General features: G+C 43.5%; 1 protein-coding gene across 6 annotated transcripts in view; it reads right to left on the reverse strand.

The window, feature by feature from the left end:
• Positions 1 to 13725, reverse strand: part of ATP13A3 (ATPase 13A3) — a 213599-nt gene that overhangs the window by 13081 nt on the left and 186793 nt on the right. For 4 of the 6 annotated variants that reach the window (XM_078772426.1, XM_068105924.2, XM_068105923.2 and 1 more), the window contains one exon: positions 4582 to 4668. The exons of the other annotated variants lie outside the window; for them this stretch is intronic. In XM_078772426.1, the coding sequence (XP_078628552.1) occupies positions 4582 to 4668 (87 nt within the window). The remainder of the gene's footprint in view (positions 1 to 4581; positions 4669 to 13725) is intronic. 6 annotated transcript variants of the gene reach the window in all.

Raw genomic sequence — 13725 nt, forward strand, 5'->3', positions numbered from 1 at the left:
AACTTTGCCCTCAACATCGACGGTATCCCAGTATCCACCTCCCCTCACATCCGGAATCTTGGCATCATTTTTGACCAAACCCTCTCCTTCGACAAATACACTAAACAGATCCCAAAGACAGCCTTCTTTCACCTGAACAAGTACAAAAAGTTTTAATTAAAACAAAAGCCGCGTCGATGTTACACAATGCCTAGATGCAGCTGTGCCTATAACGTCGATGTTATAGGCACAGGACATTCCTATTGATTCGATTACTTGATGTTATTTTTGTGCAAAGTGAAAATATATCTCGGCAATTCCCCGTGTGTGGCGACGAATTTTTAATATATCTCGGCATTTTCCCGTCTGTTATTTCAGGCGGTGTATGACTGACCATGCCGCGATTTAAAAAATATATATCTCGGCAATTTCCCGTGTGTGGCGACACGTGAACGAAGCTATGCTCCTCTCTCTCCACATTATTGTGACGACGTATAAATTAAATATTTCATCGTGACGATTGTCATCAAATGGACGAATTTTTAATATATCTCGGCATTTTCCCGTCTGTTATTTCGGGCGGTGTATGACTGACCATGCCGCGATTTAAACAAAATATATATATCTCGGCATTTTCCCGTCTCTTATTTCGGGCGGTGTATGACTGACCATGCTGCGATTTAAAAAAAAAAATCTTAATGGACTTGAAGTTACAGGCCTTTGAGAATTCATTTCGTTCTATAAAGGGCAACTTTCATCGGATTTTCTTCCCGGTTTTTGTCAACCGAGTCTAAAACTATGTTAGCGACTGTGAAAAATGAAATGATATATCGAATTTGATTTCAAATAAAACTGTGTGAGAGAGGAAGACACCACAGGCCTACAAAACAGGCCTCAAAGCTATGCGAGTTAATAAAATGGTGGATATTTGTTTATATGAAGGCTCTCCCAGAATGGGTGGAGCTATGGTTCCCAGAATGGGTGGAGCTTTGAGGTTTTGTCTTCTCTGCAAGAACAAGAAAAAGAACAACAACAACAACAACAACAGCAGAGGGCACTCTATGAGCAGCGTCTGCGACGCGGCTAAAAACATCACCCGTCTCCGTCCATCCCTCTCCTCCATGGCTGCAGAAACCCTCATCCACGCCTTCATCACCTCCCGTCTGGACTACTGCAATAGCCTCCTCTATGGTTCATCCTCAACAATCACCAATAAACTCCAATACATTCAGAACTCCGCTGCCCGTCTACTCACCCATTCCCGGACCTGTGACCACATCACCCCCGTCCTTTACAAGCTTCACTGGCTCCCCATCTCCCAGAGAATCCAGTACAAAATCATCCTCTTGACCTACAAAGCCCTCCATAACCTGGCCCCATCCTACCTGGCTGACCTCCTCTCCAGACACACTCCCACCCGCAACCTCCGCTCTGCTGGTACCAACCTCCTGACCCTCCTCCCCCCCCCCCCCCCCCATGCGGACCAAATTCAGATCCTGGGGGGACAGGGCCTTCTCCATCGCTGCTCCCACCCTCTGGAACTCACTACCTCACACCATCAGAGACTCCTCCTCACTCACCACATTCAAAACATCACTCAAGACCCACCTGTTCAACACTGCATTCAACATTTAACCCACAGCATCTAACCCCTGACTATCTCCTCTCCTTCTCCCTCCTTTGTGCTTTGAATATTTCCCTATTGATTCTTCTTTTTTTTGCAATTGTTTTTATGTTTTGCTATGCATTATGTTTTGCACTCTGTCAAAGCGTCTTTGGGCTTCCTGAAAAGCGCTATATAAAATAAATGCATTATTATTATTACTGCTGAGAGATAGAGACATAAGAAAGCCCGACTGGAGTTTTTCCAAAACACACTTGAACAAGCCAAAATCCTTCTGGGAGAATGTCCTGTGGATAGATGAGACCAAATTAGAGCTTTTTGGTGAAGCACATCATCTCTATGTTTACAGAAAACAAAATGAAGCCTTCAAAGAAAAGAACACTTTCCCTACATACAAACGTGGAGGAGGTTCAATTTTGTTTTGGAGTTGCTGTGCTGCCTCTGGCACTGGGTGCCTTGAATGTGTGCACGGCATCATGAAATCAGGAGATTACCAAGGCATTTTGGAGCACAGTGTTCATCCCAGTGTCAGAAAGCTGGGTCTCCGTCGAAGGTCATGGGTCTTGCAGCAGGACAGTGACCCCAAATACAATTCAAAAAGCACCCAGGAATGGTTCAAGACAAACGCTGGACTGTTCTGAAGTGGCTATCAATGAGTCCAGATCTAAATCCCATTGAACACCTGTGGGGAGATCTGAAAACAGCAGTTGGGAAAAGGCATCCTTCAAATCTGGGAGAACTGGAGCAGTTTGCACAAGAAGAGTGGGCCAGACTGCCATTAGAGAGGTGTAGGAAGCTCATTCATGTTTATAGGAAGTGCTTGACTGCAGTTATTTTGTCCAAAGCCTGTGCTACCAAATATTAAGTCAAGGGTGTCAATAATTTTGTCAATACCATTTATTTTTATTTTCTGATTCAAAAGGATATATTAAGTTCTGAATCAAAAACAAAGGTTCTGTAATATTAACAGTGAAATTAAGAATTGTGGAGACCAAATACTTTTGTCAATTTCAACTTATTTTTCAAGAAAATTGTGAGTTATTTGAAAAATGTGCCAGGGGCCAATATTTTTGGCCACAACTGTATTCTTTAGGTCTTAGTCAAAACAGTCTTAAGATTCTGAAGGATCTTAATATTTTTCAATGTTATGTAAGTAATACATCTACTCACATGTGTGGACTCACGGACAGGCAGACAAACGATCCCAAATTCCACTGGTATGGGTAATTAAGAGGTTTAAATTAAAAAACAGTACATGTCATGGGGTGATGGAATCTATATGCTAGTTAGTTCGCTCATCCTGACCAGCCTTTCAGGTAACCCCTTCTTCCTCACACATGTAGATATGACCTCCCTTGGAACACCATCATATGCTTTCTCCAAACCCACAGTAGCACTGACTATTCCTTTCCAAAAACTTATCCTGTCTCTTTTAAGAATAAAGAATAGCATCTGGTTTCCCATACCTGATATAAGTCCAAACGCATGAACTCCATGAATCCCCACCAACCCTCTTACCTTATCATCTGACCTTACCATACCCTTTGTATTGAAAAAGTGGCACTTACAGCTTTAACTACTACTGTTAAAGTCCTTTGCAACAGTTTTGTCACATCCGTGCTTTTAAACACTTCAGAACATGCACGCCAGGTGAAGATGTCTTATTAGCCAATCACAGTGTTTGCTTTGCAAGGACGGTCGCAGTATGACTAATAATAATAATAATAATAATAATAATAATATTGCAATAAGCCTCATCCAAATTCAGGTGGCTGTTCAAAAATACCATACATCCTTGGCATTTCCATGGCTCAGTCAACAGCCTGAAGATTTTCAAGTTGTGAAGAAAAAATAACTTCATGATGACTGACGTAATTCCTAAACAGAGGAACCCCAGGTACAGTTTGTTTTTAAAACAACATTCATCACATTTGCACCAGTTTAATCAAAGCATGCCACATCTGTGTGGATAAGAAAATTAAAACATTGAAGATGTGCTTCGGGAGTACCAATGATCTACTTTGACTTCAGAGATTTTGTTAAGCAGTGAGGGGAGTGGAGGGTGTTTGTTAAGCTTTCAGGAGGTAAGGTGGTACAGAGATAACCTGAAGGAAAACAAGTACACATATATTCAAAGTACACTGCCCCCATGCCAAATGAATAAATAACATATCCTCCAGCGCGCGACAGGTGCCCGGCGATGCCCCGTGCAGCAGAGAGGGTATTGGAAAGGAGAGGTGTACAATATAATTGATTGATGAATGCATAATTAAAATAAATAAATAATAATCGTAAAAATAATTAATTTCTTCATCAATTAGCTAATAGCCCAAACCACCAGTGTTTCATCCGAAACTGTAACTTTTCAAAATTAATCAAATAGTTAATTAATCGAGTAAATAAATAAATAATAGATTAATCAATAAATAATTAATAGATTAATTGATTAATCAATAAATCAAAAATAGCCTTTATAGCTAAATCACTTGGTCATTGGCATGTCCAAGTATCAGCTTGCTAGCTCAAAAGGTGCCTGAGATATTGCCCAGATGAGAAAGGAAATGCTAAATAAATCTATAATTAAGTAATTAATCAATTAATTGATGAATCAATAAACAAAAAAACACCGTTTTTGCAAAAGTACTTGCTCACTTTTGTGCCAAAATTTCAGCTTCCTCACTCAAAGGATGGCTGAGATATCACCCGGACAAACAAATGAACAAGAAAACAAACAAACGCAGTGAAAACTGAATACGTCCCTTTCGGCGCGCTACATCGCCGGGGCCCCCTTCGGTGCCCGGCGATGACGTCATGCAGCGCCTGGAGATGGAATAGGAAAGGAGGGATTGTTCATTGTGGATGCAAAATCATTCAGATTTAAATAAAACTAAAGAATGTGCCTTGAACAGTAAGATAGGATTGAAGAAAATCAACATTAAAGGTTATTAAAACAAATGCCAGCAGTGTGAGCACCACACCTGTGCAGGAATTTGAGGGTGGTTGTGTGACGCAGAGATTGGAAAAATGAAAGAACTGGCTGATGAAGATTGATCACAAAGACAATTCTGTCGGGGAGAAGGAGACAATGAAGTTAGGCACAGTGGAACGGAAACAATTCAGTGGGGTTCAGGCATTGGAAATTAGTGAAGCTGAATGAAGCTGTTAATTAATGCTCAGTGGAAAAACAGCAAGTACAAAGCAATTGCAAGACTCAATGTGGAATCACAACAGTTACTGAATCAAAATGCTTTACAAAGAGTGCAGTGTTGGAATGGTTCACGCATTAGTGCAAAACATATCATCAGAAAAATCAGTCTTTTGAAATATGAGATTCATCTTTGCTTCAAAAACATATCTATCTAAAAATATATATATGTACATATATACAGACTTGGCAATTAATATGGAATAATTTTTTTTTCTTGACTTGGGTTTACTTTCTGAACTCGGTATATCAATCTGGTGAGTTTCTTTTATGCTTCGGTGATTTCTTTGTTAAAAGAACCATGTCACTGATTGTCTGTCGCAGCAAGAAGTCAATAACAGGATTATATCACAGGTGGCGTAACAAAATGTACGGACAGGTACATTTGACGATTGGCTTCACAATCGGGTATATAAGGGTTGTTGCGTTCTGTATTAGTGGAAAACAACTGCTGCACATCTACAAAAGTTATTGCCGCTTCCCCTGGAGATGGTCCGTCAACTCGACAATGCTGTTTGTCATTTAGTGGTGGCTTTACGAAATTCCGGCATGAAACAGCGTGCTATTGCTCGGCAGTATGGCATCACTGAAGGTCAGGTATCAAAGATCCTGAAACGAAATGCTCAGAGGGGTGTCTCTACTCCAATACCGAGGTCAGGACGTCCCCACAGAACCACAAGGAGGGATGATCGCCAGCTGCACCGGTTAGTCCGCAATGGCCGTACCAAGTCAGCTAATCGGCTTCGGGCTGAGTGGCAGCAACTGACAAATGTGCCTGTATCCAGAAGGCTAGTCAACCAACGACTGGTCAAGCAGGCTATCGTGCCAGGCGTCCACTGAGAAAGCCATGCCTGACCAGACAACACCGCCAGCGCCGATTGCATTGGGCCAGAGAGCACCGTCAATGGCAGCCAGGACACTGGAATCACGTGATCTTCAGTGACAAGTCAAGATTTCTGGTCTATCGTCAATATGGCCGCGTCCGAGTGCGCAGACAAGTGCATGAAGCCTACAACGAAGATTATATAGTGCCAAGAGTCCAAGCTGGAGGTGGTGGGTTGACAGTTTGGGCTGCTTTTCATGCAGGGGGCAAAACTGACCTGGTTGTTCTGAATGGAAACCTGAACCAGTTCAAGCACAGGGCCTTTCTGGAAGAAACATTGCTTCCATTTGTTTGTGCAGCCTTTCGAGGAAACTTTGTCTTCCAAGATGACAATGCACGGCCTCGTCGTGCTCGCATGATCCAACACTTTCTTGCTGACCGTGGTGTAGAGCATATGGAGTGGCCTGCCATGTCCCCGGATATGAATCCGATAGAGAACTTGTGGGCAGAATTAACGCGTCAAATCGACAACTTGGACCAGCAGCCTGCCTCTGTGCGTGAATTGCAGCAGGCTATTGTAACTGCATGGCAAGCAATTCCTGTCCAAACCTTGGCAAATCTCGTGAACAGCATGCCTCAACGTGTACGTGCTCTCCTGAATGCTCGTGGGGGTTACACGAAGTACTGAACTGTAATTTTACTGTCCGTAATCCCAGTCGTAATTTAACTTTTGTTTTTGTTAAAAAAAATTTGCCTAATTTGCAAAATAAAGAGATACTTCTGGAAAACGCACAGAAGTTTAACACAGTACTGTCCGTGAATTAAGTTCGATATCAGTTTACATCACTTTCAAGGATCAATTTATTTGCTTCGAAATGTCAAATGTGGTTTTTGTTTCTTTTAAAGGTCACATTAACAAAATCTAGAATAATTTCAACATAATTCCAATGAACTTTTGGTTCTAAGTCATCTTGAAAAGTAAGTTCATCCCCACAAAAAAATATTCCATATCAAATGCCAAGTCTGTTTATATATATATATATGTGTATACCCTTGGGTATATGTATACCCAAGCTGGCGCCTCGTGCCTGATGCAAACCCTGGTGTTGGGCTAGCGGCTAGGGTGCCGGCTTAGGATCCTAGGATCCTGGGTTCAAATCCCGGTCGATCGCTGAATTAACGCCAGAGGGGTTGACTCAGCCTGTCATCCTTCCGAGATCGGCTAATTGAGTACCAGTTCACTGGTAATTCCCTGTTTGTCGTTAAAGGCGGCAAAAAGGGTTGGCGTCAGGAAGGGCATCCGGCCGTTGAAACATTGCTTCAAAAAGGGGACCGAAAAACAACAACCACGGTTCCCGAAAAAGGCCAACCCCCGCTTTGTGGGGAAAAATGGCCTCTAAAGGTGGTGTTATATATACTAGGGCATGCCCGTACGTGGGTGCCTGTTCCTTGCCAAAAAAAAAAAAAACGCTACCCGTACGCTCTACCCCGCCCGTACGCCCGTAAACAAAAAAAACAACGCTCTTCGCTTCCGCCCTTCGCTCTGACTGAATTGGGAGAAATAATGCGCATAAGAAATCGAGAAATTATTATTTTCTCCGGAAGAAATCGAATTACGAACCGTAATGGCGCAGGCTCTCGGGCTCGCAACAACGCGTTCTGTGATTGGCTGCCGGAAGTGAAGTCTTCACTGTCGCAAATGTGAAGCGATGAATACGATGAATCGCAAATTAGTTTTTATTAGTTTTAAAACATAGTTTAACGGCAACATAGTTTTCCAACGTGAAATAAATGAATACGCTCTCAAATGTGCCGTCCGAGGCAGAGTCTGTTCGCCACGTTCGGCACACGTGATAGCTCGCTGCTCTCTGATTGGTTGAATCGTTTTTTGGACATAGCTCGGTAAGTACTTGTCCGATTAATATGAAACCTTGAAAAGGCACATCCTCGGGTCCCCAGCAATATACCTGGCAAGTTTAAAGTATATCGGACCCGTGGTTGTCGAGAAACAGCGGTCACAGACATACAAACATACAAACATACAAACATACACACAGAGATTACTGGAATTATAGATAGATAATATATATATATATATATATATATATATATATGTCATTATAATTAAAATTAATTAATATATATATATATAATTAATTAAGATATATATCTATATATAATGGAGCAAGTGTTTTTGTATGTATGTATGTATGTATGTATGTATGTATGTATGTATGTATGTATGTATGTATGTATGTATGTCCGCTCTTCACCCATTGGTTGGACAGCTGACCTGACCACCGACAAATGTAACCTGAAATACTTAACCTAAAGTACCCAGAGGACCCAAAAGACCCTCCCCTCTCCCTCCCTGAATACCCCAAGGACCTACAAGACTGAGAAGAACCAGAGGACCCAAAAGACCAAGAGGAACTAAAATACCCCGAGTACCCTAAATACCCCCAAGGACACTAAATCCCCAAAAATAACCCAAGGACCCAAAGAACCCAGAGGAACCAAAATACCCTGAAGACCTAAAATACTCCAAAGACCCTTAAAGACCCCAAATACCCAAAGACCAAAAATACCCCAAAGAGCTTAAAGACCTCAAAGACCTAAAACACCCTGAAGAACTAAAAGACCCCAAAGACCCAAAATACCCCAAAGACCCAAGAGAATCAAAAGACCCTGACGACCCAAAAGACCCTTAACGACCCCGAAGACCCAGTGGACCCAAAATACTCCAATGACCCTTAAACACCCAAAAGACCCTGGAGACCCCAAAAAACCCAAAATATCCCAAAGATCCTTGAAGACCCAAAATATAAAAAGACCCCGAAGACCCTTAAAGACTAAAAATGTCAAAAAGTCCCAAAGACCCAAAATACCCCAAAGACCCTTAAAGACCCAAAAGATCCTTAAAGTCCCAAAAAACTCCAAAGAATGAAAAAAACCAGCTGTTCACCACCATCTCTTATCTTCCCCCATCCAAAACCTTGATCTTTTCTACCCCCGCTAATTTCACCCCAAATCCACTTTTTTGAAATACCAACTTCTTTCCTGGAAGTCCTTGGTGTCCTTGTGTTTATACTTCCCCACCTCCCCCCCTTCCCACGCCGCCTCCCCCCAAGCCTTCTCCCTCCCACACATTCCTGATGTCCCTGCTCTCAAATGTTGTGTTTATGTGCTTCCCCTTCTCTCCCCATCTTGTCTTCCGCTCCCCTTTTTATATACTTTGTTTGTTTATCTGTTTGATTTGTTTGTGTGATAAATTTTAGCTCTTTCATGAGCCTCGATTCTGTATACAAAAAAACAAACAATAAAAAAAACCCAAAATACCCCAAAGACTGAAAAGACCCTTGAGACCCAAAAGACTGAAAAGACCCTGAAGACCCAAAAGACCATCAATACCCAAAAGACCCTGAAGAACCAAAAGACCTTTAAAGAGGAGCCCAAACGCATTTTATTTTTCTGAAAAACCATTGGCAATCATTAATCACGGTCTAGTTTGAAGGGAATCTTACTATAATTCACCAAATATCCGTCTGTCCGTTCGAAGGTACCGCAAAAACGGCTCAACCGATCGCAACGATATTTTGGGTGGGTATTCCTGGGACACCTGGGAGTAAAATAGGCTATATTGTTTTTCCAATTTTTCCAAGTTTTCCAATTTTCCAGTTTTTCCAAACACGATGGAATAATATTTACCGATATGAACAGTGATGTGGTTTTGTTGAAATTCTACAAATACTGTTTATTCAACGTACCAGGAGAGAGAAGATCGACTCCTGACGAACTCTTCCTATATAAACGTGCAGCTCCGAAGTAACATGGCAGCGTGTGCAAAGCGACTGAGAAACAGATGTAGCGGCCGCTTCCGTGTTACAGATTCGGCGCGCACTCTTCACACATAAACGGCGAACTGAGAAAGACGTGTAGCGGCCGCTTCCGTTTTGCAGAATTCAATCTTTTTTCAAAATGGGCGCCATGTCCTGTTTCGATTTTGATAATTTGCGTGTGATATGATTCAACGGATGTTTATATGAATCGTTTAAAATAAAAAAAAGCGTTCAATTTCTGATATTTTGCCTTTTCATTTGGGCTTCCCAATTGAAGCCCCGCCCATAGGGCGGGTACCGTTGCTAGTTTTTTTAATTTGCCAATCACAAAGTGCTGAAAAAAACCGAGACTGACGATTTTCGAGATTGCCAGTGACGTCACACTGTGAACTGAAGTCACATTGTGAATTGCGAACTTGGATTCCGACACAGATTGGGGATGATGAGGGGTGGGGAGGGTTGTGGGGGGGGGGGGGGGGTATTGTTAGTTAGGATGATGGTTGATGAGGGATTGTAAAGGGATGGTGGAAGGGGGGGGGGGTTGGGGTCATGGGTATTGTTAGCTAGGGTGACGGTTGAAAGGGGATTGTGGGCGGAAGTGGAGTGGGGGGGGGGGGGGTGGAGGGGTGTGGGATGGTCATGGGTATTGTTAGCTTGGGTGACGGTTGAAAGGGGATTGTGGGCGGAAGTGGAGTGGGGGGGGGGGGGATGGGGAGGAGGGGAGTGTAGGGTTGTTATGGGTATTGTTAGGTCGGGTGGTGCTTGATGGGGGATTGTGAGGGGGTGGTGGAGGGGAGGTGAAAGAGGGGGTGTGGGTTGGTTGTGGGCATTGTTAGCTAGGGTGAAGATTGATGTTTTTCTCTGGAAAATTGAGATGCCTCGAAAACCAAGGCCACCTAAGTTGAACAGAGAACCAGCAATATTACCAAAGGAAATCATCAAGTAATCCAAAGCAAAGCAGTTGTATCAGCAAAAATATCCTCAATAAGAGATGGCAGATATTGTGTTGTACACTTGGAACAGGATCGGCCATAGGGTCGCCGTAGGGCGAGTACTTTGCTAGTATATATAATTACTTTATATATATATATATATATATATATATATATATATATATATATATATATATATATATATATATATATATATATATATATATATATATATATATATACACAGACTTGGCATTTAATATGGAATTTTTTTTTTTTCTTGACTTGGGTTTACTTTCTTAACTCAGTATATCAATCTAGTGAGTTTCTTTCACACTTTGGTGATTTATTTGTTAAAAGAACTATGTCACTGATTGTCTGTCGCAGCAAGAAGTCAACAACAGGATTATATCACAGGTGGCGTGGCAAAATGTACGGACAGGTGCATTTGATGATTGGCTTCACAGTCGGGTATACAAGGGTTGTTGCGTTCTGTATTAGTGGAAAACAACTGCTGCACGTCTCCAAAAGTTATTGCCGCTTCCTCTGGCGATGGTCCGTCAACTCGACAATGCTGTTTGTGATGGAGTGGTGGCTTTACGAAATTACGGCATGAAACAGCGTGCTATTGCTCGGCAGTATGGCATCACTCAAGGTCAGGTGTCAAAGATCCTGAAACAAAATGCTCAGAGGGGTGTCCCTACTCCAATATCGAGGCCAGGACGTCCTCGCAGAACCACAAGGAGGGATGATCGCCAGCTACACCGGTTAGTCCGCAACGGCCGTACCAAGTCAGCTAATCGGCTTAGGGCTGAGTGGCAGGAACTGACAAATGTGCCTGTATCCAGAAGGCTAGTCAACCAACGACTGGTTCAAGCAGGCTATCGTGCCAGGCGTCCCCCGAGAAAGCCACGCTTGACCAGACAACACCGCCAGTGCCGAATGCAGTGGGCCAGAGAGCACCGTCAATGGCAGCCAGGACACTGGAATCATGTGATCTTCAGTGACGAGTCTAGATTTCTGGTCTATCGTCAAGATGGCCGCATCCAAGTGCGCAGACAAGTGCATGAAGCCTACAACAAAGATTGTATAGTGCCAAGAGTCCAAGCTGGAGGTGGTGGGGTGACCGTTTGGGCTGCTTTTCATGCAGGGGGAAAAACTGACCTGGTTGTTCTGAATGGAAACCTGAACCAGTTCAAGTACCGGGCCATTCTGGAAGAAACATTGCTTCCATTTGCTCGTGCAGTCTTTCGCGGAAACTTTGTCTTCCAAGATGACAATGCACGGCCTCATTGTGCTCGCATGATCCAACATTTTCTTGCTGACCGTGGTGTCGAGCATATGGAGTGACCTGCCATGTCTGCGGATGTGAATCCGATAGAGAACTTGTGGGCAGAATTAACGCGTCAAATTGACAACTTGGACCAGCAGCCGACCTCTGTGCGTGAATTGCAGCAGGCTATTGTCACTGCATGGCAAGCGATTCCTGTCCAAACCTTGGCAAATCTCAACAGCATGCCTCAACGTGTACGTGCTCTCCTGAATGCTCGTGGGGGTTACACGAAGTACTGAACTGTAATTTTACTGTCCGTAATCCCAGTCGTAATTTAACTTTTGTTTTTGTTAAAAAAATTTTGGCTAATGTGCAAAATAAAGAGATACTTCTGGAAAACGTACAGAAGTTTAACACAGTACTGTCCATGAATTGAGTTCGATATCAGTTTACATCACTTTCAAGGATCAATTTATTTGTTTCGAAATGTCAAATGTGGTTTTTGTTTCTTTTAAAGGTCACATTAACAAAATCTAGAATAATTTCAACATAATTCCAATGAACTTTTGGTTCTAAGACATCTTGAAAAGTAAGTTCACCCCCACAAAAAATATATTCCATATTAAATGCTAAGTCTGTGTATATATATATATTGTTACGGATACGGGGGACGGCTCTCCCGTTAGCAAGGGGTGATTAGCCCCTTGTCCTGTTCAGCTGGCCGTCTCCCCCGTCCTGGCACTTGTAACGCTATCCCGCGGGATGGAACGGATCAGGGTTATGGGTCCAGGGTTTATCCCGAATACCTTTATCCGTCCCTCCGCAGACTAGGGCGACAAGTACCGCTCGAACCCCGGTTTGGATGGTCTACTTGCTGAGCGGTTTTTAGCAACCCGAAGTTCGAGTCATTAGCCTTCACTAAACCCGATCCTGAACGTTGGCCGAATCGCGCCACGTACACTCAATATTGAAACCACTAAAGCGACCGAACGAGAATGAAGAAGAAGAAGAAGTACGGAGGAGTAACAGTATTTATTAATTATTTACACAAGCCAAAGCAAAGAGAGCAGTCAAGGTTATATACAGAAAATGGAAGGAGCAGGAGACACAGTGAAATCATTAGCTTACCTATACAAGCTTAATTAATAAACCCCAGGACAACGTGGAAGACGGACAAACATTCACACTTACACGGGGAAATGATGGCAGGAACGAATGGCTTGGAGATGGATGGCTTTGAGAGGCAAGGAAGGTTCAGCGGGGCCTGGGCACGGTCGGGCCAGAAGGCGCCGCCGTCAAGAAGCCGAGCCGCGGTCGCGCGAACTCCCGCTGTCCCAAACTGCACGGGCGAAGTTTCTTTCTCCGCACTGCTGCCTCGCGCGCTCCTTGCATTGCCTCGGTCCGTTTCTCCTGCAGCGTGGCACATATCACGGCGCTTGGTCACACTTGCTCATCTCCAGCGCATCTCTTGGAGTCAGAACTCATCTCGCCTCTCAGCTCATCTCCCGTGGGGAGCGTCCCGCTGCCGGTTATATAGGCCCCGCCCTTGAACCTTTGCGAACCTCCCCCAAGCGTTCTCCCTTCGCCCTCTCAAGCCAAACCCCTCGTTCTGGGTTGGATGAGCGGGGCCGACTTACTCCTCCCCTCTATGACGGGGTGGAGACCCGCCTTTCTTCTTCGTGGTTACCTCGTGCGTAATGGAGTCAAATGCAGCAAAGTGGACGGGAGATGAAAATGCAGCCAAGTGGCTAAAGAGTCAAATGCAGCAAACCTGGCAAACCTGGCACTTGGAAGCTGCCATGGGGCGTCGGAGGGGCCTACTCTTATTTAATTCGGTGCAATGAAGAGTCAAGCTATTGGGAAACACATCCTTAACCTACATAGAATAAGGGACGAACTATTTAAAAGGATATATGGTGTCCTGTGTGTAGGTTTATGGAATTAACTAAGAGGACGAGCTTCGACCTTTCTTTACATTACAGAGGGTGCCATTTACACACAACAATACCATAATTCTCACATTCTTTACATTTTCTCAAATTCGTTACAC

Source organism: Myxine glutinosa, chromosome 2, assembly GCF_964187855.1.
Source record: "Myxine glutinosa chromosome 2, kmMyxGlut1.1, whole genome shotgun sequence".
NCBI lineage: Eukaryota > Metazoa > Chordata > Myxini > Myxiniformes > Myxinidae > Myxine > Myxine glutinosa.